This window comes from Haliotis cracherodii, unplaced genomic scaffold, assembly GCF_022045235.1.
Source record: "Haliotis cracherodii isolate W230 unplaced genomic scaffold, xgHalCrac1.p SCAF_12, whole genome shotgun sequence".
Lineage (NCBI taxonomy): Eukaryota > Metazoa > Mollusca > Gastropoda > Lepetellida > Haliotidae > Haliotis > Haliotis cracherodii.
This window is the reverse complement of record NW_027266267.1, coordinates 35,643,706-35,668,634: the sequence shown is the minus strand read 5'-3', so window position 1 is coordinate 35,668,634 and position 24,929 is coordinate 35,643,706. Positions and strand designations below refer to the sequence as shown.

The following is a 24,929-nucleotide window of genomic DNA, read 5'->3' as shown; positions in this document are numbered from 1 at the left end:
GCTATATATTTCACAGGCTGCTGTTTGATGCATTCATTTGATTACCTTATCTTAACAGAAAATGTTTTGAAAAGCACTGTTTACTCCAAGGATCAAAACAGTATTGGTATTGCAATACCAATTCAAGTGATATTCCCCACATCCACAAATTAACCTATTGTTGTTGTTTTCACCCTACTGAAGATATGTACATATAAAAATATATACCTATGTTTAATATTTCCATTGATATATGTGTACTTCAATTATTGATATATTCATAATGTACAATTCGTAGGGGGCACGGGTGGCAACTGCTGAGGAACTGGCTGTGGACCCTCCGCTAACAGCTGTTCGGTGCTGGCCCTGGACAGACTACCCCACAGTTGTGTCTTAGTGCGGTCGAGGTGGAAGTGGCTGTCCAATGCGGCTGGGAGTGAGAATTCTGTTGACTCTTCCACAAGTCTTGCCGGGGTCCTATGGCTGGTGTGAATGGTAATGGGCGACACAGCGGTCTCTGCCGTGCCTGCTCCCCTGCTGGTGTGCCCGGGAGACACGACATACTGTACCGTGCCATCCCCTTCGTATGATGTCTGGGAGTCCCATGCAAAATATCTGGCCAGAAGACACGACGTGCCCTCTTCTGTGGGTGACATGCTGGACTCCCATCCCCAAGTATAGTCGGAAGACATGATTGTCTGTACCAAGCCCTCACCCGTCTCTTTCCACTCTGTGGCCTCCAGACCCATGGGAATCCACACCTCTTCACCGGTACTGGAAAGTTCCTGGTCCCAATTTTCCGAGGACTCCGGTTTTGAGTCTGTTTCCAAGGGTTTTGGAATGGCTCTGGATGCCACTGGCTGTAGGAAAGTCCGGAACTCGTTAACCTGGGATGGGGTGAGTGCATTCATGAGCAATGCCAGCACCCTCCAGTACATAAGACAAGCTGGTGAATTTATGGGGTGTAGGCTGAGGCGATGAGGTTGTGACCACCCCTCCCTCCTCATTAGCTCCCTCATCCCCGCACACGCGAGTTGAGCGATCTCGCTGTCTGATGGGATCACTAGGCATCGATTGGCATACTCTACTAACTGGAAGACAGTCCCCTCTGCTCCCAGGATCCATCGAGCCAAATGGTTTAGAGCAGATGCCCTTCTAGAGTGCGTTTCCGGCTCTTGCATGGTTGTTTCATTTTCTTTGTCCTTGAAATACCACGGCAGATGCCGGTCCACGACATGCCTCTTTAACTTTTTGTCTTGGCAGGGCAACCCCGCAGCGGAAAACTATCCCTTCTGGGCGGAGGTGGACTCACGCTTTTCTTGCATGCCTTCATGGGTACCTGGTTCTGGCCTTCCCAAGGTATCCTTCTCTTCCCCGCCAGGCTGACCGGGCTATCCCAGGTTATTTTCCTCCTTGGCGGGCTGTCTGGGACTTCCATACATTCCCACTCCTGTTCATCTCCCCAAGATATTCTTCTTGGCGGTCTGTCTGGGGCTTCCATACCTTCCCACTGGTTCTTACTCTTCTTGCTCTCCAAGGCCTCTTCTCTGCCTGCTGGCTGGTCCCTGAAGAAGTCCCGAGCCCTGCTTCTGAGAAGGTCCTGAGCCCTGCCCCCGCAACTGGTCTTGGCTAGAAAAACAAGGGTGAACTGAGTCTTCCTCCTAGGGAGGGCTCCAGTCACAATTTCCTTCTGAACCTCAGCTGTGGGCAACTCCTCCATGAAAAGGGCTCATTCACCCGCCTGCCCGACGGGCGACCCTAGCAGATATCCCCTCAACCTCTTCTCTCGTTGATGAGGGCCTTCCTCTGACTGTGACTGTGCGTCCATCTCAGACTGGATCCATGACGACAAAGTGAGGGGTCTAATGCTTCTCTCGGGTGAGTGATTTAGTCCTGTGGCTATTCCACTCGTTGAAGAAGGTCCCCTGCCTTTCTTCAGTGCGCCCCCATCCGCCTGTACGATCGACTGTGATGCTTCAGGCTGCCTTTCTGTGTGCACATGTGTCCAGGTCCCGGTGTTAACCTGGACTGTTGCCCGATCCGCCTGCGAGACGGACCGGTTTGATTTTGTTGAAGGCTGTTGGTGCCTTCTGTCTTCACTCGACCACGTTGGCCCCTGCTGGCTCTGACTCCTGTAAGAGCTTCTCCGAGGACTGGAGCTCCGAGGACTGGGGCTCCTGTAACCAGCAGTACTCCTTGGAGAGCTCCTACGGCTGAGCCTGATGCTGAGCCTATCCGGGGTTACGCTGGGACTTTGGTGTCTGGACTGTCTTTCCCCACGACGATTTGGGCTGCGCCCATATCTTGCAGGATGGTGCGAGTTTGTAGTTCTCCTTGAACAGTGCAGGCTGGGGCTCCTATGCCGATGAGATGGCCCTTCTGGGCTCCCCCGATACCTCCTCTCTGGACTCGGGCTCCGCCATCGATGAGGCCTTTTCTCTCCCCTGAAATCCGCCATCACGATGGACTCACAGTGTCTCTGAGGAGCGGTAGACCGCTCTCTTCTACTAACCACCTTCTTCCTTCCCCTCTCTCATTCTTTCCAAGATCGCTCCTGTGATGAGTCACTTGTGCTGAACATGGCTATACCTGGAAAGAGAGGAAATGCAAACTACTAACAGGAATACTCCACCCCCTCTCCACAAAAGGGCGGAATAAGCTTGGCTGGTCCCACCCTCCCCAACGTCAGCAGAGAGTGGGAATGACATAACCTGCCTAACCCTAGCGGTCATGACCGTACTGTCAGTCATCCTATTCATCTACTGGCAATCCAGGCAAAAGTACTCCCCTATCGTCTCTGCCATCGCCTCGGTGATCCCCACACATTTGCCATGAAACCAACTGTTGCAGGTATCACAAGCAATCCTAAATTCTCCATCATCAGGTTGGCGGCATATGCAGTAAAGAAGTTCATCTTCTGCACCTGGGTCTGGAGTATCAGCAGTCGGTTCAGGAAACAGTCCTTCCAGATCCCACCTTGTTTCCTCCTATTTCATCTTTTTCTTCATCCATCGTGGGAGCTCACGGTCTTCGCACGGCTTGATTCTGTCATGATGTAATGTTAGTTCCTTCTTGGGGTAGCCACAATGAAAAGGTTTGACGTGATCTTCCTTACAATAAGATAAGGCCCCTTCCATACAGGAAAGAGCTTCTTACACTGGCCCAGTAACGCAGCAGAGTCCAACACAAATACCGGCTGGCCTTCATGGAATGTCCGGGTCAAGGTTTTCAGGTCGTAGTCCCTTTTCATGCACTTGCAGATTTTAGTGTCACTCGAGCCAGGTCATGGGCCTCCTGGATCGCTTCCTTCAGATCTCTGACATATTCATGGACACTGGGACCCTCTTCCTCGGAGACCGGGGATCCAAACATCAGATCCAATGGTGTGTTCACCTCCCTGCCCAGCATAAGTCTGTTTGCTGTAAAACCTGTTTGCCTGTTTACAGAGGATCGGATTGCGCTGGAAAGTTGAGGCAAAAACTCATCCAAGGTGTCCTGTGACTTGCCGATGTGACATCGGACCATCTGGAGAAGAGTCCGATTGTAGCGCTCTACCTGCCCATTTGAAGATGGTCGGAACGGTGTTGTTCTCGTCTTGGAGATGTGCAATGGGTCACACACCGCCTGGAACATTCGGCTCTCGAAGTTCCTTCCTTGGTCGGTATGTATCTGGAAAGGGAATCCGAAACGCGTGAACAACTCTTTGACAGCTGCTCTGGCTGTCACCTCCGCCTTCTGGCTGGGCAAGGGAATGCACTCCACCCATTTGGTAAACTGATCTACGATCATGAGGATGTGTTGATTCCCTCGTCTGCTTAGTGGCAGCGGCCCAACAAAGTCCATGTGTACTCTTTTCATGGGGGCGCCTGCATGGAAACATGTCAACTCTCACCGTGCATGTTTCAGCGGTTTCTTGTTCCGGTTACATCTCGAACACATGGCTATGTAGTCCCTGGCCTCTTGTGAACCCTTGTACCAGTAATACTTAGCTCGAAGACGCTCTCTGGTCTTGGCCACTCCCATATGTCCTGACATGGGAATATCATGCAGGTACTTTAAGACCTCACTCTGAAGTGCTGTTGGTATCAGTACTCGTACTGGGAGATTCTCAGTTTAGGTGTTCTTCTTCACTAGCACCCACCGGGAGTCTCGGTAGAACAGTTCTTTGTTCAGGTAATATTATTTGGCTGCTGAACTCGCCAGAAAAAGTTCTTGGTCAGAGGGTACTTCCTATTTGGTCTACCCAGTTCAACAGTATCTCCAAATTTGCATCTTCGTCTTGCGCCACCTGTATCTGCTCAATGGAATACCCAAAGGCCTGAGCTTCTGGGAGATCATCTGGGTTTTTCTCTTCTGAGGTTGTCCGGCTTAGCACTATCTCCACCTCCGGGGAGCTGGCGTCCAGCGATATGGACCGCACACAGGGTTCATCAAGGGAGTCACAGTGGGTCCTCCTCATCAGCTCCCTAAGCAAGCCATCTGTGAAACAACCGTTAAAATCTTCTGTCTGTGTAACTAGGCTCTTGGTTGCCCTAGCCACCTTGATAGCAGTATGGCATAGTCCACCTCCTCATAGAACTGACCCAAGTTTTCCTGTGCTCTTGTGCAATACTTGCATTCCACATGGTAGATATTCAAGAGCCACCCATCTTTGAAAGCTGTCACAGTCATTGTCCCACAGGATCATGGACAACCCGTCCGCATTTTGGTGCTTTGCCCCAGGGCGATGTTCCACAACCATATCGTACTGTCCAAGTTCTTCCAGCCACCTGGCAATCTGTCCTTCTGGAGATTTGAAATCTTGGAGCCAACGAAGATTGTTGTGTTCCGTGCGGACAGTGAAAGGGCGACCTAGAAGGTAATGGCGGTATTGCCTTGTGAAGCGGATCACCGCATGCAAGCAACTCCTTGCATGTTGTGCAATAACGTTGCTGTTCGGGGTCAGTGCGAAACTGCCATAACTTATGACTCTCTCCTCTCCGTGCTGAACTTGAATCAATTCCGCCCCAATAGCCAGGTCAGAGGCGTCAGTATCGAGCAGGAAGGGGTCTGTTTTGTTCGGTAACCCGAGCACAGGTGTAGACAACAGAGCCTGTTTGAGGGTTTCAAAGCTTATCTCCTGATCTGGACCCCAGTTGAAGGGCTTCTTCCCAGTGATTGAATACAAAGGGGTCGCTAGCTTGGCATAACCCTTGATAAAGTTTCTGTGGTAGTTTGCAAATCCCAGGAAGCTCTCTGTTTCATTTGTCGTCTTAGGGGCTGGCCATTCTACGACTACTCCCAGACTAGCGTTGTTCACCCCCACTCCATCACTACTGACTGTTCTCCCTAGAAACTCTATTTTCTGCTGGAAGAGTTCGCACTTCTTTAGCTTCTGTTTTAGGCGGTATTCTCGGAATCGTCTGAAAACAGTCCGCAGATTCTCAAAGTGCTGAGGGATGGTGATGCCATTTACCACTGCGTCATCTAAGAATGCTAGGACTATGTCCCAACTCAACCCACCAAGTATCAGTGTCATCACCTGGGCGTAGGTGGCTGGAGCGTTGCACAATCCGAAACCCATCCTTATGTGCTCGTAGAGGCCGTATTTCGTGACAAATGCGGTTTTCCTCCTGTCTTCCTGTTTAATCCTGACTTGCCAGTAGGCAGAGTTGGCAAGTAATTTCGAAAACCAAGTGCTGTTTGCTAATGTGTCGAGGCACTCATCGATCAAGGGCAGAGGGAAGACGTCTTTCATAGTCCGGGCATTTAGCGAGCGAAAATCTATGCACCAGCGCACACCTCCACATTTCTTGCGGATTAACACTGGCGCCGAGGCCCACTCCGAACTTTTGAAGGCTGGATGACGCCTCCCTTCAGCATCTTCTTGAGATGTTCCTCCTCTTCTTCTGCGAAACCGAAAGGCGTTCGTCTCAACCGCTTGGCATCCCCGGTGCCTATGGAATGCTCTATGGCTGAGATGTCACACAGGTCAAGCTCGTCCCGGGCGAACACGTCATGGAATTCAATCAGAAGTTCTGCCAACTGGCCCCTATCGTCATTCTCCAAATGAACCTTGGAACATTCAAATAAGTCTGTCAAATGAGGTGGGACCACTGGCATCCCCATCTCTTCCACTGGATCCGCTATCCCTTTGACTCTGTACTGATATGGACTCTTAACCATTCTACACCTTGTCATTGTTGTCTCATATTCCGGCACAATAACCTCAGCTTCAGACACTACACCCAGGACTCCCAGGACTCCCAGGACAGGCTCCACCATATATTGTTCTATTTTCTTATCCAATCGTCCCGTCACCCGTGTGACAACAGCGGAGGTAAGAAAGACACGGCACACCTTGCCCTCTCGCGGTGTGATGATCATTAGGACATTTTCCCCCACGATGGTGATGTTTTGATATTCTAAACTGATATTAGTGCAGTTGTTCATCAGGAAGTCTGTTCCCAAGATTAGCGAGTCTCCGAATGGGGCTACCAAGACTTCTTGCCTATACGTCGTGCCGTGAATTCGCAGCCTGGCCGGCTCTGTTACCCATCCTCTCATCCTCAGGTCTCTCCCTGCATTGTTTACCATGACCTCCTGCACTAGGACTGGTTTGTCTGATAGCCCATCATAGAAAGTATCTGAATAAGGGTTACATCAGCAGCGCTGTCCACTATTCCGACTGTGTTCACACCTTGAAAATCCACCTTGATCGTGAAGGAGGCGAGTTGGTTAAGGGCATGGATTGTAATCATTGGAAGCCCTGTCTCTATGTCAATCTCTCTGCCTTTGCTAAGTCTGGGTGATTCTCCTGGCTTCAATTGTACCGGCTCACTGTTTGAGTTTTGGCTGGTTCTTGCCGGCTTGTCCTCTTTGTCCGGTGATTTGTACATCAGAGGCACCGGCTTGTTGGCTGTTGGGGGCGGCCAGGGAAGTGGTCTGTCCCAATCGATCGAATGTCCTATGAGGCAGTGTGGAGACTGTTGGTTCCCCTCGGTGTGTCATGAACCAGTGACACCGACTCTATTGCTATGTCTGGTGGCCATGGAGGTGGTCTGTCCCTGTCGAATGTCCTATGAGGCATTGTAGATAAGCTGCTGGTTCTCACCGGCTTAAGTTCCCCGTCCGGTATGTCATGAACCAGCAGTGCCCGCTCTATTATTGTCTCCATGGTGGTCATGGAGGCGGTCCCTTTGTGTCTGGTCGACCTCTCTGTGAGATGTGGGGGAGGGATTTTGGCCTGTCCGCACTCCCCTTACATGATTTAAGTCACGCCCCCAGACGGCTCTACAAAGGACACCTTTCTCTCCTCGCTGGGGTTCTTGCGGGGACAATCTGCCTTGAAATGCACCTCAACTCCACAGATAAAGCATCCCTTAGTGCGTCGGCTAGGGCTCGGAGACATTTGACGTCCTCTACTGTTCACATTCTCCACCAGGTTCGTGACCATGGTCTTGATTTCCTCCATAGAAGTCCTGATCTCTTTTTTTGAGGTCCTGGTTTCATTCATAAAGGTCCTGGTTTCCTCTGCAAACAGGGTGAGGCTACTGACTTTCTGTTCCACAGCTTCCAGTCTCCCTGTTATCTCTGTGCCAGAATCACCAGAACTACCTGATGACTTGGGACTCGAGGCTTGAACCACCTTCACCCGTGTTTCTGGTGGTAGTGATGTGTCTGTAGCGATCTGTCATATCTCCCGACGGGCCCTTCCATACACTGCCTGTGTGTTATGCTGGTATTGGCGCAAGCTTGAAATGGCGACCTCCAGGGTCCCTTGTTTCATGTTAGAGATGAATTGTCCAGCCTCCTTGTTTTCGCATCCTTGGCAGAGACGCATTATCACCTGACGATCGATGAACTGGTCTGGACAATCCCTGAAAGCTACCACAGCCGTGGCAAATAATCGCTGTGCCCAGTCTTCTAATGTCTCTTCCCCCTCTTGCCTCATGGTAGGGAATCGTATCTGTGCCGTCTCCACAAGTTCACTGCGTTCAAACCGTTTTTGTAGTTTAAACACCATATCCACAAAGGACAAGTCCGGGTCCCGGTCCAGGCACATAGTTATGTAGTCACTTGCCACGTCTCGCATCACTAACGTGAGTTGATCCTTTTTCTCCTGTTCCCAACAACCCTCTTTGCGGGCCAATGTTTGGAATTTGAGGTAAAAACCTGACCAACCAGATCTTCCGTCATATGTTAGGTTAGGGGTACTATGGCGTTGGGGCTGGTCTTTTCCTCCTTCCCGTCGTTCGGGGCCTCTGCGAACCGGACCTCTATTCACGCCCCTATCCCGTCTAACTCTATCTCCCTTGAGGCTAGGCTCTCGTGGGTCCTCTCGCTCATCCACGTCACTTTCCTCAACTTGATACCTATCCACGGGGGCCTGGTCCTGGTCGCCTCGACTATCCAAATCTCTTCTATCGGGGCCTCTTCTGTTAAGTCCTCTGTCCCGCGTGGTCTTGTCACTTTTAGTTGGTTCCTGCTTGACCACCTTGGGATCCGGTGCGCCTTGATGGTCAATTGCTGATTGGTAGCTGTTCACTTGCTTGGGCAAAGGGTAATCCCAAGTGGATGGATTCACACCATTTGCATCCAAGCTCGCCGGGAGCTAGAGGGTGGGCTGTGGCCCCAATTTGCTTCCTTGTTTGGGGTCCCTTTGTGCTGGTACAGGCTTGAGTTCCCATACTCGCCAGAACTGTCAGATTGAAACTGGGGAGTACCTCCCTGTGGCGATCCTCGAGCATGTTTCCGGTTCTGCTCCGTGGTCAGGGTGGTACTGTCTTTGTGGGCTGTCGTCCAACCTCAGTTCCGGGTGAACCCGTGGTCCCCTTTGGATACTGGTAACTATTTCCCACGACGGACTCATAAGTGCCGGCCTGTCTTGCTGCAGGCCCGAGTTACTCTTGCCCGGGCCTTGTAGTGTGGGAGCCAAATTAGCCAAAGCCTCGACTATCTGCGAGACAGTTTCAGCCTGGAGCTTAGCTATCTCGTTCATCTGTTCCCGACTCATCCGCAAGCTAGTTTCAGCCTGGGCTGCCAGCATCTCTGATAGTCTCCTTTCCTGAGCCTCTGCCATGTTTTTCTGATGGTCAAACAGGCTCACCATAACTTCCCAGCCCCTCGGATGTGTCTATGTCTGTGCCATTCCCCCCCTTCGGCCTGGTCATCTCCACCCTCCTGCATCCAGTCGTATGGATTTGTCTCCGGCTGTTGCACATGCCGATCCTCCATCCTCTCAGTATGGTTCCTTCGCCTGTTGCCATGGTCGGGGTTTATGGCAAAGTCTAACTGGCTCACCATCTCGTCACTGTCATCAAATCATTTCACATAGTTGAAACCAAGTGGCATAATTGACTCTCACCCCCTTTTCCTCCATCTTCCAACAGTGTGTAGAATACCATGGAAAATCACACCGAGCAATGAACAATAATACAATATATCCAGACAACTATTTGCCCTGAATCCTAATAAAAAAAATAACATTTCTATTCCTACTTCCCCTTACACTAAACACCTACGCTATTTGTTACGACATACGAACTTATACGTCCGTGACGAAAATGGGTGACACTCGCGAGGCAACGTCAACAAAAATCCGTTACGAGCTGTCACCAATTGCCACACACAACTACGCATGTGAAAGGGTCAAAATTGACATAAGAACATGAATTTCTGATATGCTACTGTTCCCTAATTATTAATTATTGTGCACAGTCACGATAACGGACGTACTTGATCAACGCACGCTGAAATTACTACTACAAAAATGTCGCAAAATGCAAAAGTTTCATTAAACTTTAGCCAAATATCCCTCTTGTCCCTGTAGCCAAGAGACCCGTGAAGATTCCGGGGTAGAATAGGTCTTCAGCAACCCATGCTTGCCGTAAAAGGCGACTATGCTGGTCGTAAAAGGTGACTAACGGGATCCGGTGGTCAGGCTCGCTGACTTGGTTGATGCATGTCATCATATCCCAATTGCGTGGATCGATGCTCATGGTGTCAATCACTGGATTGTCTGTTTAACAACAAACCAACCAACCAACTGTAGCCAAGACAAACAAGATGGCGACGGCGTGGCGGCAATGTCGAGCAGTCGGCGAATTCGGAAAAAAATATTTTCCCGAGAAAATTCGATGTGTTCACAGCGCCACTGTTGTGAAAACGATATCTCGGTTTCACAAACCTTGTTTTCTACTCACGTACAAGGGCTGTCGGTTCGTCAAGTCAGTATATAAGTCAATACTGCATTGAGCTGGGTACTCGACCTGGTTTACTCACAACGATGGCTGACAACACACTGAATGTGGGGTCTCCCGCGGTCAGCCACGGGACGACCAACTCGGACCTTTCCGAAGACCTCCGGAAACCTACGATCACTACAATACCCTTGATTTAATTTTTTTTTTCCTGCAGAACTTCGCCTTCTGTAACACGGCACCCAACAAACATAATTAGTACTGCCACACTGTTACACTGTCCTTATCAAGTTTCGTTTTCACAGTCATATTTTACACCGGGACTGCGTCTATATCAGACTACACCCTATCCTATTTAATCCCAAATGCAAGCCAACGTGGAGTTGTGATCAAGTGATGATTACAAATAAGTATAATCCACTTACAGTCAAGTCTCGTTAATCCGACAATCGGGTTTATCCGCCACGACTGTTGGGAACCGAGTGGATCAGTGCCATCTTGACCCGTTATTCCGACAGTCTCGCACTCCGACTGCGACACACCTAATTTGCAACAAATTACCGAAGTCACTCATTAATCAATCTCGTTAATCCGACAAAGTGGTCAGCCTACTCCGTGGTCATCTGCCCGCGAGTACACAGCCCGTGTTTTGATGTGAGACGAGTCGACTTGTAGCTGTCTGTTGTGTGTGGTGAGCCCCGAGTCAATACGACCAGGAAGTAATATCTGTCGAAATAGAAAGGGGTGTATCTCACGCGGTGGTCGCAGCCTGTTGCTATCAGTAGCCACACTGTACAACCGGTATGCAGCTGGGACAAAACTTAGCTAAATATATAGCTGTGGGTCTGCACCAGCTCTGCGGAGAACGGTCCGATCTCGTTCAAAAAGCCGTTGAGTGCATATGCGACAGCGACAGCGAGAGCCTCTGAATGTCTCGTCATAAGCCACTTACATCCTCACTATCATGTATACTGTTGACACAGGTCGAGAGAAATGCGTTACTGATATCCCCCCCCCCCCCCCCCCCCCCCCCCCCCACACACACACCAAAAGAAGATCAAAGAAAAAAACACGCCCACACCCACATCCAGTTTGTTAGTTTGTTCGTTGTTTAACGCCGCACTCAACAATATTCCAGCTATATGACGGCGGTCTGTAAGTCTCAGACAATCCAGTGACCCCCCCCCCCCCCTCCCAATACATGGCCATTCCCCAATATCCATATGTTCTATTGGATTTCGGAAATAACGAGAAGGTTTAGATGTCATACTGTTCTGAACTGAAACTATAAAGTAACACTATGAGAAAATCAAAGTGTGTATATGTCATTATATTACAACAGCTATTACTAAAAAAATAGCCCGTGAAGATCCGGGGTAGATTAGGTCTTCAGCAACCCATGCTTGCCGTAAAAGGCGACTATGCTTGTCGACAGAGGCGACTAACGGGATCGGGTGGTCAGGCTCGCTGACTTGGTTGATGCATGTCATCGAGTCCCATTTGCGTAGCTCGATGCTCATAATGTCAGTAACTGATTTGTCTGGTCCAGACTCGAGGATTTACAGACCGCCGTCATATAGCTGGAATGTTGCTGAGTGCGGTGTTAAACTACAAAAAAAAACAAAAAAACCCAAAAAACTTTACATTTCTGAGATAATACTTTCAAAGTCCACTGCTTCAGTTAAGGAAGCATTGCAGCTCAGTGTTCTGGTGAACTGCGTATAGGCGCATTAACTGTCACCGCGACAAACACAGAATATTGCCGCATATAAGGAAATAAGTCAATTGCTTGCATACAGGTATGAAATGTACAAATGGTATCTGTTTAAAACATGAATGCGTGTTAGTTTGTAAGCCGTTTTAACTTCCGCATTTACTTTTTCCCCCAAGTTTTATTGCGTAGCGGGGCTCCACTGCGGATGTGACATATGTCAAGAATTCATATTTAAACATGTTTATGATGTCTTGCAGTTCAATTCTACTGTTAGCAATAAGTCAGTTTTCTGTAACTATTGGTTATTACAGGGTGTGAATAAACGATCATATATCTATATTCAGTAATAAATATGATTGTTTATTTACATGTATCATATGACCCGTGAAGATCATGGGTAGAATAGGTCTTCAGCAACCCATGCTTGTCGTAAAAGGCGACTAACGGGATCGGGTGGTCAGGCTCGCTAACGTGGTTGATACACGTCAACGTATCCCAATTGCGTGGATCAATGCTCATGATATTAATCACTGGATTGTCTGGTCCAGACTCCATTATCTACAGACCGCCGTCATATAGCTGGAATATTGCTGAGTGCGGCGTTAAACAACAAACAAACAAACATCCCCTACTTCTACCTCTACCACTAACCCCTTACCTCTATCTCTACCCCACCCCTAACCTCAACCCCAAAACTCGATCATACACTGACCCGTGAAGATAGATCTTCAGCAACCCATACTTCCCGTAAAAGGCGACTATGCTTGTCGTAAAAGGCTACTAACGGGATCGGGTGGTCAGGCTCGCTGACTTGGTTGATGCATGTCATCAATCCCAATTGCGTGGATCGATGCTCATGATGTCAATCACTGGATAGTCTGGTCCAGACTCAATTATCTACAGACCGCCGTCATATAGCTGGAATATTGCTGAGTGCTGCGTTAAACAACAAACAAACAAACATCCCCTACTTCTACCTCTACCACTAACCCCTTACCTCTATCTCTACCCCACCCCTAACCTCATCCCAAAACACGATCATACACTGACCCGTGAAGATCCGGGATAGAATAGATCTTCAGCAACCCATACTTGCCGTAAAAGGCGACTATGCTTGTCGTAAAAGGCGACTTACGGGATCGGGTGGTCAGGCTCGCTGACTTGGTTGATGCATGTCATCAATCCCAATTGCGTGGATCGATGCTCATGATGTCAATCACTCGATAGTCTGGTCCAGACTCAATTATCTACAGACCGCCGTCATATAGCTGGAATATTGCTGAGTGCTGCGTTAAACAACAAACAAACAAACATCCCCTACTTCTACCTCTACCACTAACCCCTTACCTCTATCTCTACCCCACCCCTAACCTCATCCCAAAACACGATCATACACTGACCCGTGAAGATCCGGGATAGAATAGATCTTCAGCAACCCATACTTGCCGTAAAAGGCGACTATGCTTGTCGTAAAAGGCGACTTACGGGATCGGGTGGTCAGGCTCGCTGACTTGGTTCATGCATGTCATCGATCCCAATTGCGTGGATTTATGTTCATGATGTAAATCACTCGATTGTCTGGTCCAGACTCGATTATTAACAGACCGCCGTCATATAGCTGGAATATTGCTGAGTGCGTCGTAAAACAACAAACCAAACCAAACCATACTACAGTTCGATTCGTGCAGTAACCTCAGAAATTATAATACTGCTGACACAACATTGTCATTATCACATCCGAGTAACATTCAGTTACACATGAGGCGATGTTTTCCTATTTTCTAATGTCCTAACGACAGCTGATAACAGAGAGTGTGAAGTATGTTAACAATGTACCATGAACAGTAAATAACCAGGATATATTTTACACTATCGAACGAATATTTAGTGGACAAATTCAGATTTACCCGACGTTTGCAGTTGCTGCCAGGAACCTTGGTTTTGTCACCGTTAACGCCTGATGTATGTATACCTTTCATAAAGTTTCAAATATTCACATCTCGCATTTCTGTAGCATGTGCACCTTCAAATACTGTTATTAATGTTGGTCCTACATTTCCTAATTTTCCACTTGCTCCTGATGGAAAATACAGTAAGCTACGTTTATAACGAAACCCTTATACGGATATAACGAACTGCTATTCTGTTACTACTTCTGCTACTTATGTTGCTGCTCCTGCTACTTGTGTTACTACTTGTGTTACTACTTCTGCTACTTGTGTTACTACTTCTGCTACTTGTGTTACTACTTCTGCTACTGATGTTGCTGCTCCAGCTACTTGTGTTACTACTTCTGCTACTTGTGTTACTACTTCTGCTACTTGTGTTACTACTTCTGCTACTTGTGTTACTACTTCTGCTACTTATGTTGCTGCTCCTGCTACTTGTGTTGCTGCTCCTGCTACTTGTGTTACTACTTCTGCTACTTGTGTTACTACTTCTGCTACTTGTGTTACTACTTCTGCTACTTGTGTTGCTACTTCTGCTACTTGTGTTGCTACTTCTGCTACTTGTGTTACTACTTCTGCTACTTGTGTTACTACTTCTGCTACTTGTGTTACTACTTCTGCTACTTGTGTTACTACTTCTGCTACTTGTGTTACTACTTGTGTTACTACTTCTGCTACTTGTGTTACTACTTCTGCTACTTGTGTTACTACTTCTGCTACTTGTGTTACTACTTCTGCTACTTGTGTTACTACTTCTGCTACTTGTGTTACTACTTGTGTTACTACTCCTGCTACTTGTGTTACTACTTCTGCTACTTGTGTTACTACTTCTGCTACTTGTGTTACTACTTGTGTTACTACTTCTGCTACTTGTGTTACTACTTCTGCTACTTGTGTTACTACTTGTGTTACTACTTCTGCTACTTGTGTTACTACTTCTGCTACTTGTGTTACTACTTCTGCTACTTGTGTTACTACTTCTGCTACTTGTGTTACTACTTCTGCTACTTGTGTTACTACTTCTGCTACTTGTGTTACTACTTCTGCTACTTGTGTTACTACTTGTGTTACTACTTGTGTTACTACTTCTGCTACTGATGTTGGTGCTCCTGCTACTTGTGTTGCTGCTCCTGCTACTTGTGTTACTACTTCTGCTACTTGTGTTACTACTTCTGCTACTTGTGTTACTACTTCTGCTACTTGTGTTACTACTTCTGCTACTTGTGTTACTACTTGTGTTACTACTTGTGTTACTACTTCTGCTACTGATGTTGGTGCTCCTGCTACTTGTGTTGCTGCTCCTGCTACTTGTGTTACTACTTCTGCTACTTATGTTGCTGCTCCTGCTACTTGTGTTACTACTTCTGCTACTTGTGTTACTACTTCTGCTACTGATGTTGCTGCTCCAGCTACTTGTGTTACTACTTCTGCTACTTGTGTTACTACTTCTGCTACTTGTGTTACTACTTCTGCTACTTGTGTTACTACTTGTGTTACTACTTCTGCTACTTGTGTTACTACTTCTGCTACTTATGTTACTACTTCTGCTACTTATGTTGGTGCTCCAGCTACTTGTGTTACTACTTCTGCTACTTGTGTTACTACTTCTGCTACTTATGTTACTACTTGTGTTACTACTTGTGTTACTACTTCTGCTACTTGTGTTACTACTTCTGCTACTTATGTTACTACTTCTGCTACTTATGTTGGTGCTCCAGCTACTTGTGTTACTACTTCTGCTACTTGTGTTACTACTTCTGCTACTTGTGTTACTACTTCTGCTACTTGTGTTACTACTTGTGTTACTACTTCTGCTACTTGTGTTACTACTTCTGCTACTTATGTTACTACTTCTGCTACTTATGTTGGTGCTCCAGCTACTTGTGTTACTACTTCTGCTACTTGTGTTACTACTTCTGCTACTTATGTTACTACTTGTGTTACTACTTGTGTTACTACTTCTGCTACTTGTGTTACTACTTCTGCTACTTATGTTACTACTTCTGCTACTTATGTTGGTGCTCCAGCTACTTGTGTTACTACTTCTGCTACTTGTGTTACTACTTCTGCTACTTGTGTTACTACTTCTGCTACTTGTGTTACTACTTCTGCTACTTGTGTTACTACTTCTGCTACTTATGTTGCTGCTCCTGCTACTTGTGTTACTACTTCTGCTACTTGTGTTACTACTTCTGCTACTGATGTTGCTGCTCCAGCTACTTGTGTTACTACTTCTGCTACTTGTGTTACTACTTCTGCTACTTGTGTTACTACTTGTGTTACTACTTCTGCTACTTGTGTTACTACTTCTGCTACTTATGTTACTACTTCTGCTACTTATGTTGGTGCTCCAGCTACTTGTGTTACTACTTCTGCTACTTATGTTACTACTTCTGCTACTTATGTTGGTGCTCCTGCTACTTGTGTTACTACTTCTGCTACTTGTGTTGCTGCTCCTGCTACTTGTGTTACTACTTCTGCTACTTGTGTTACTACTTCTGCTACTTATGTTACTACTTCTGCTACTGATGTTGGTGCTCCAGCTACTTGTGTTACTACTTCTGCTACTTGTGTTACTACTTCTGCTACTTGTGTTACTACTTCTGCTACTTGTGTTACTACTTGTGTTACTACTTCTGCTACTTGTGTTACTACTCCTGCTACTTGTGTTACTACTTCTGCTACTTGTGTTACTACTTCTGCTACTTATGTTACTACTTCTGCTACTTATGTTGGTGCTCCTGCTACTTGTGTTACTACTTGTGTTACTACTTCTGCTACTTGTGTTACTACTTCTGCTACTTATGTTACTACTTCTGCTACTTATGTTGGTGCTCCTGCTACTTGTGTTACTACTTCTGCTACTTGTGTTACTACTTCTGCTACTTGTGTTACTACTTCTGCTACTTGTGTTACTACTTCTGCTACTTGTGTTACTACTTGTGTTACTACTTCTGCTACTTGTGTTACTACTTCTGCTACTTGTGTTACTACTTCTGCTACTTGTGTTACTACTTCTGCTACTTGTGTTACTACTTCTGCTACTTGTGTTACTACTTCTGCTACTTGTGTTGCTGCTCCAGCTACTTGTGTTACTACTTTTGCTACTTGTGTTACTACTTCTGCTACTTGTGTTACTACTTCTGCTACTCCTGCTACTTCTGTTGCTACTCCTGTCGTTACTTCTGCTATTTGCTACTACTACTACTTGTGTTAACATCTTCTGCTACTTCTGCTTCTTAAGAAATTTGTGCATGTTAGTACTCTTCCAAACGCGCACAGGGGTGAAAATACGGAAAATTAAGGAGAAGATAACTCTTGTTGTCGTTAATGTGAAAACATTGATGCGGTCGTAAAATATCACATAATACACGGGTGTAAGGTCACTATCTTCTTGTGTCAATAAAAATAACAATTAATGTCAAAAGCAGCTGTTTGATGTACAGATATAATCTTGAAAGTCAGTTTCGTGGTAATTCACATGATTAGCATAAGGTCCGTAATTGGCTGTGTGTAACACGTTTGTTGTCCTGTAAACACGAACATACGCTTTCCTAACCAGATAATCTTGGCTTACAAAAACAACAACTCCAATGGACAATTGTTTTCTGACAGAGAACTTGTTTTTCACCATCTTTCCGATTTGGACGTGAACGTTTCCATTAAGTGGAGATTGTGAAGTATTCACTTCTCAAGTGCTTCACGAATGGCTCAGCAAGAGTGAGTGAGTGAGTGAGTGAGTGAGTTTGGTTTTACGCCGCTTTTAGCAATATTCCAGCAATATCACGGCGGGGGACACCAGAAATGGGCTTCACACATTGTACCCATGTCGGGATTCGAACCCGGGTCTTCGGCGTGACGAGCGAACGCTTTAACCACTAGGCTACCCGGGCCCAGCCAGAGCTTGTACAGGGTCCCATTGGGACTTCCATGTCTATCCAACAGAAACTTGACACACGCTAGGACATTCTAGCAGCTTTAGCCTTCGCTCTTTCAATAAAGTGACAAAACCCTTTACATATCCAATAGACATCTCTGCATAAAGCAGAGTTGATGGTTTTATTCCGACTATATCATGAGCACTAAACTTGCACATTTGATTTATGACTAGTCATGATCAAACTCTCAGTCCGTTCTGTTTGTACACAGCACTGCCTGGATGAAGGGAACTATTTTTTTTTAATTCATTATCTTGTTCATTTGTCTTGACACGTATCTCTTATGTAGAGTTATTTATCATCCAAAACTGGCTCCCATAGGAGATATCGCTTGAACTATAGATCAAGCGATATCTACACTGTAGATGTCGCTGCAATGAAATTACATCACAATGCTTTGCAGAACATTGAGACGTCACTGGTTACCATGACATCATAATCAAATGACATCACTAATGGCTGTACCACTGAAGCTGTTAGCAGTACTTTTTACACTGCAGACACTGCTCATTACTGTCTACAAATGGAAAAACTTGGAAGGATGATGCTGGAAGATAAATAAAATCTCACCCTCGTGTCTTTTGATATCAAATATATCAACACTCGTTGATAAAAGTGACAAAAATCCTCGGCAAGCCTCGGAATTTTTCCACTTTTATCAACTCGTGTGGATATATTTGATATCAAAAGAAACTCGGGTGAGATTCTCTATGTATTACTTACTTCATTCGCTCAGACCGTTTGTCGACAAGAGGTTGAAGTGAATCTAGCTCTGCAAAAACTTTAGCCGTCCCTGCTCTTCTCAAGAAGTTAGGTAAACGAGCACGATTATTGATGTTGTACCTTGGGAACGCCAGAAACCTATTACCGTGGGTTCGAATCCCAGCTCGCCCTGATTTTCTCCCTAAGTTTTTCAGTACCATGCCCGTGCTCGTTGGTTCCAGCAAAGTGCTTCACGTCTCAGACCTGCATCACTTTGGGCTTTCCCCTACATCAAGCTGACACGCCCTGATATAACTGGAATATTGTTCAAACCCAACTCACTCACTACAGTTACAACTGCAACAAGAAAAAAACGATGTGTGAATCATCTTCCACTGTCACTTCATATTACCGACCCGTGAAGATTCCGGGGTAGAATAGGTCTTCAGCAACCATGCTTGCCGTAAAAGGCGACTATGCTTGTCGTAAAAGGCGACTATGCTTGTCGTAAAAGGCGACTGACGGGATCGGGTTGTCAGGCTCGCTGACTTGGTTCATGCATGTCATCGATCCCAATTGCGTGGATCGATGCTCATGATATTAATCACTGGATTGTCTGGTCCAGACTCGATTATTTACAGACTGCCGTCATATAGCCGGAATATTGCTGAGTGCGGCGTTAAACAACAAACCAAAAAAACTATTACCGCTTTTAATATGCACCACATTGACCTTCGTGTTTACAGATGTCAGTTCTCCATAGGAGCAGCCGATGTGATGGATACATGCGTTCTTTCATCTTGATTTCCCTTTTGATGAAAACCGTCAAATGTAGGTTATGTTCTTCTTTCATCATATATTCATATAAATATAATTTATCCATCCCTTCATATATTATATATCCATACTCTATTGATTGTAGAATAGGTCTTAAGCAACCCATGCTTGCTGTAAAAGGCGACTATTCTTGTCGTAAGAGGCGACTAACGATCGATGCTCATGATATTATTCACTGGATTGTCTGGTCCCGCCTCGATTTTTAACAGACCGCCGTCATATAGCTGTAATATTGCTGAGTGCGGCGTTAAACAACAAACAAACCAAACTACGTATTACATAGATTTATTTAAGGGACGAGGGAAGCCCATAAAATGAACCACTTTATAGAAAGTAAGGATAAGATATATGGTGCTTGCTTGATGACGGTGTTAGAACCTACACCGAAACGTGGTTCCTAATTGTAATAAAGAAGTTGTCCATCCATATATCTTATCCTTACTTAGTACTCCAACGTCTAAATGCCTCTCATCATATATTCATATAAATATAATTTATCCATCCCCTATTTCATTATATACCCATCCTCTATTGATTATATATATATACAGACTAAGCATAATAAAGATTTATTTAAGGCACGAAGGTACAGAAGCCTTTTAGGGCCATTTGTTTTTTTAAATTTTTTCGATACTATCTTAGAATTTCAAGATACTAAGTTGAAATTTCAAGATACTAAGTTGAAATGTCAAGATAGAGAAGTTGAAATTTCAAGATACTATCTTGAAATTTCAAGATACTAAGTTGATATTTCAAGATTATTCACTTCAAACGTATTTTTACATCTTAGGATGTTAATAACTTATTATCTTAATATTTCAAGAAAGTATCTTGAAATTTCAACTAAGTATCTTGAAATTTCAACTTAGTATCTTAAAATTTCAAGAAAGTATCTTGAAATTTCAACTTAGTATCTTGAAATTTCAACTTAGTATCTTGAAATTTCAACTTAATGTCTTGAAATTTCAAGATAGTATCGAACAAAATAAAAAAACAAATGGCCCTAAAAGGCTTCCGTACGAAGGAAGACCATAACATAAATTATTTTATAGAGGTCGAGTTGGCTCAGAGTTTGTAGCTTTGTCAGCTTTGCCTGCGTAAAATCAGCGACACCCTGCTACACTGATCAGTGTACTATCCAAGCGGTAATGTCTCCAAATAGCGTGTGTCAAATCTGGACATATTTTCCCAAAGGTACACCCAGTTTTCGCTGTCCAGAAGTCGTTGAATTGGGCTCGTCGGTGAATCTGACCTGTTGTCGTGAAAGCAGTCGTAATGTCACTTCCTACCTAACACCCGGTGGACGTACTGCAGCAATGTGTAATCTGTCAGATGGAGGGTGTATACCACCTGGTAAAGCATCTGTCATCAACAATACATGCAGTGTTCTCACTATACCCAGTGTTCTACCCTCCCATGGGGGTGACTGGAAATGTGTGAATGATACAAATAATCTACGCCCTGAGACTTGTCACATGACTGTTGTCAGTAAGTATCAGTGAGTGAGTGAGTGAGTGAGTGAATATGGTTTTACGCCGCTTTTAGCAATATTCCAGCAATATCACGGCGGGGGACACCAGAAATAGGCTTCACACATTGTACCCATGTCGGGAATCGAACCGGGTTTTCGGCGTGACGAGCGAACGCTTTAACCACTAGGCTACCCGACCGCCCCAGTAAGTATGAACTGGCGTTTCAACTCAATCATAAACCTAGTACAAGGTCATTTTTTTGTCTCATAAGTATTGAATAGTGCTTTAATTACATTATAAGTTAATAAAATACATACCTAGAACTTATGGAACCGAGTCTCTATAAAAAAAGGGGGAGAGGTGGTGTGGTTAAAGAGTTCGCTCGTCACGCCGAAGACCCGGGTTCGATTCCCCACATAGGTACAAAGTGTGAAGTCTGTGTCTGGTGACCCTTGCCGTGGTATTGCTCGAATACTGCTAAAAGCGGCGTTTAACAACACACTCACTCACTAGAAAATACCCAAAACATCACAGGTACCAACAAATCCTGATCACATACAGTCTACTTGAAATAATGAATGATAAATATTTTCTTAACTGTTGACTTGTTACATCCACAATATATCATCACCTTGCTTCTAATACATTGCTGAATTCACCAGAAGATGCCAATAAGATTCAGACAATGTTAATATAGGTTTGAGTATTCAGTTTATAAGGTGATTTCTTTTTGTTTCACGTTTTCGTTCATTATTTACATGATAATTTTCAGAGATACCAACGTGTAACATAACGAGCGACACGAACACCAGCTCTCTCAACGAGGGAGATAAACTTACACTGACAGTGAGCCTTTCCAGACGCTACTGCTCTGAGTCGTCTCTGGTTGTCTTGACGACGGGACGCATCAGCACCACTCTCATCAATGAGACCACACAGTTCAATGAGACCACACAGTTCAACATGACAAGCTCACATTTCGGGGAGGTCGGTCTGATCTACTCGTGTAGTAGTAGCAGTAGGAACGTGTCCTGTGGGGGTATACACAAGCTGGCTGAAGGTAAGAACAAATGTCATCACAGGGCAAGAACGATAGGTGTCTACAACTTTGTTCTGTCTTTGTATTGTGGGGGGCACGGGAGGCCCAGTCGTCTAAGGCGCCGCGATTCGCTGTGCAGAGTTGCGTCCCCTGGACACGCCAGAAACTTATGATTGTGGGTTCGAATCCCGGTTACCCCGATTATGTTTCTAGGTTTGTCAGCACCATACCCGTGCTCGTGGGTTTCACCAAAGTGGTAAACGTCTGAGACCTGCATCACTTCGGGCTTTCCTCCCAGATTAAGCTGACACGCCGCGATATAACTGGAATAATGTTAAAAGCGGCGTTAAACCCAACTCACTCACTCACTCACTTTCGTATTGTGCTAGTTCCACAATGCATCATTCCAAGCACTCTGGACATATCTTTAATTGCATCCTCAATTAAACGTGTTAATTATTTCGGTTATATGCTAATACCACCAGAACATTAAATACATCCTTACTGAGTAGAGTCTAGAGAGAATAGCCAACCAGCTTCGAGGACTTCCGGAGCATCTGTCACGAGTGAATGAATTGTCTTAATCTCGAGCCTTTGGCTTTGGTTTGGTTGGTTTGTTGTTAAACGCCGCACTCAGCAATATTCCAGCTATATGACAGCGGTCTGTAAATAATTGAGTCTGGACCACACAATCCAGTGATTGACATCAAGAGCATCGATCCACGTAATTTCGATCGATGACATGTATCAACAAAAGTTAGCGAGCCTGACCACCCGATCCCGTTAGTCGCCTCTTACGACAAGCATAGTCGCCTTTTACGCAAGCATGGGTTGCTGAAGATCTATTTCTCCCCAGATCTTCACGGGTCGAGCCTTTGGCAAGAGACTTAATTCCGAGATTCGAGTAGATCATTCCAGATATTACTCATTGACAGTGTAAGAAAGAAAATGAAGAAAAGCTTATGAAGCCTGTTGTTCAGATGACGTCTGCAATCATTTTGTGACCTCTTGAACAATGGATGACGTCATATCGTATTGTTCTCGACAATGAAGCACTGTGACGTATTAGGGCTTTAGCTGACCAATCACTATTAAGAATCGCTAAAATACACGTGTGCAAATATCGAATAGTTTCAAACGATTGCTAGTATTCTAACCTCCAATGATATTTCCTATTACTCCCTTGAAGGTACTGACATGCCGACATCCTCCACACAGTCCGCGGTAACGTCTTCATCAGATGGAGCTAGTACAGTTGGGATTGCAGTTGGGATTGCAGTTGGGATCGCAACTGTAGTCATCGCCATTGTAATCGTCTACAGGAGATGTAAACGCCAGAACATAGGGACTCCTGAGGAGAGACCTGAGGAGATTCCTTTAGCTAACATTTGAATGAACGCACCTAAGCCGTAGAGAACGCGACCTTCTCTGTCACGTGGACAGTAAGGCATTCGTCAAGTTCCGGGCGGCGAAGGAGCCTTATGGATGAAGCGTTTACTCGTTAATACGAAGATGTTGAAAATGGAATTATTTCTTTTGCGTCGAGTTTACTAATGTCATCATAAATGGTAGGAGTTATTGCGGAGGAATAAGTAATCTGTTAAAATGTACGAGCATCCATTACCACTTAGATGAATGTGTGTAAGTGGTTAATAGTAGCTTCTTGTTTAAGAGTACTTGTTAGTGAGTGAGTGAGTATAGTTATAGTTAATTGTAGCTACTTGTTTAAGAGTACTTGTTAGTGAGTGGGTGAGTATAGTTATAGTTAATTGTAGCTACTTGTTTAAGAGTACTTGTTAGTGAGTGGGTGAGTATAGTTATAGTTAATTGTAGCTACTTGTTTAAGAGTACTTGTTAGTGAGTGAGTATAGTTATAGTTAATTGTACCTACTTGTTTAAGAGTACTTGTTAGTGAGTGGGTGAGTATAGTTATAGTATATAGTAGCTACTTGTTTAATACTTCTTGTTAGTGAGTGAGTGAGTATAGTTATAGTTAATAGTAGCTACTTGTTTAAAACTTCTTGTTGGTGAGTGAGTGAGTATAGTTATAGATAACAGTAGCAACTTGTTTAAAAGTACTTGTTAGTGAGTGAGTGAGTGAGTGAGTATAGTTATAGTTAATAGTAGCTACATGTTTAAAAGTACTTGTTAGTGAGTGAGTATAGTTATAGTTAACTGTAGCTACTTGTTTAAAAGTACTTGTTAGTGAGTGAGTGAGTATAGTTATAGTTAATAGTAGCTACATGTTTAAAAGTACTTGTTAGTGAGTGAGTATAGTTATAGTTAATAGTAGCTACTTGTTTAAGAGCACTTGTTAGTGAGTGAGTGAGTATATTTATAGTTAATAGTAGCTACTTGTTTAAGAGTACTTTTTAGTGAGTGAGTGAGTGAGTGAGTGAGTGAGTATAGTTATAGTTAATAGTAGCTACATGTTTAAGAGTACTTGTTAGTGAGTGAGTGAGTATGGTTTTTACGCCGCTTCTAGCAATATTGCAGCAATATCACAACTGGGGACACCAGAAATTAGCTTCACACATTGTGCCATGTGGGGAATCGAACCCGGGTCTGACGCGCAAACTGACAACGAAGACGATTTCCCCATCGCTACTCTCCAAACATATATATATCAACACAATATATCAATAGTAAACATCATCACCTGGTCACATATTTCTTTTTCTGTTTTTCTTTAAAAATTTTCCTTGGAATATTATATCCACATGTGGATAAACACGTTCCGACACATTATGAGACATGATTGTGAGTTCCCGTTTTTTGTTCCAGTAAATATCTTTGGGTTGTTATGAGTATTTGTTTGTTTGTTTGTTTAACGCCGCACTCAGGAATATTCCAGCTATATGACGGCGGTCTATTAATAATCGAGTCTGGACCAGACCATCCAGTGATTGATATCATGAGCATCAATCCACTCAATTGGGATCGATGACATGCATCAATGTTGTTTACGACAAGCATAGTGATATCATGGGCATCGATCTGTTATGAGTAGGGCAAATCCAGACTGTTGCTGTAATTTAAAACACACACCATAATCTCTGCGCTATGGTCAACCTTTAATTGCAAAGTATTCCATGTAGATGTAGGATTCGTGTAGGGA

General features: G+C 44.9%; 1 protein-coding gene across 1 annotated transcript; it reads left to right on the top strand.

The window, feature by feature from the left end:
* Positions 1-13,799: 13,799 nt before the first annotated feature.
* On the top strand, positions 13,800-23,203 carry LOC139457830 (uncharacterized). Its single transcript, XM_071239177.1, has 5 exons — positions 13,800-13,836; positions 19,210-19,294; positions 20,495-20,788; positions 21,545-21,832; positions 23,001-23,203. Exons 2-5 carry the CDS (start codon positions 19,210-19,212, stop codon positions 23,201-23,203), a joined length of 870 nt encoding a protein of 289 aa, XP_071095278.1. The 5' UTR covers positions 13,800-13,836.
* Positions 23,204-24,929: the final 1,726 nt, after the last annotated feature.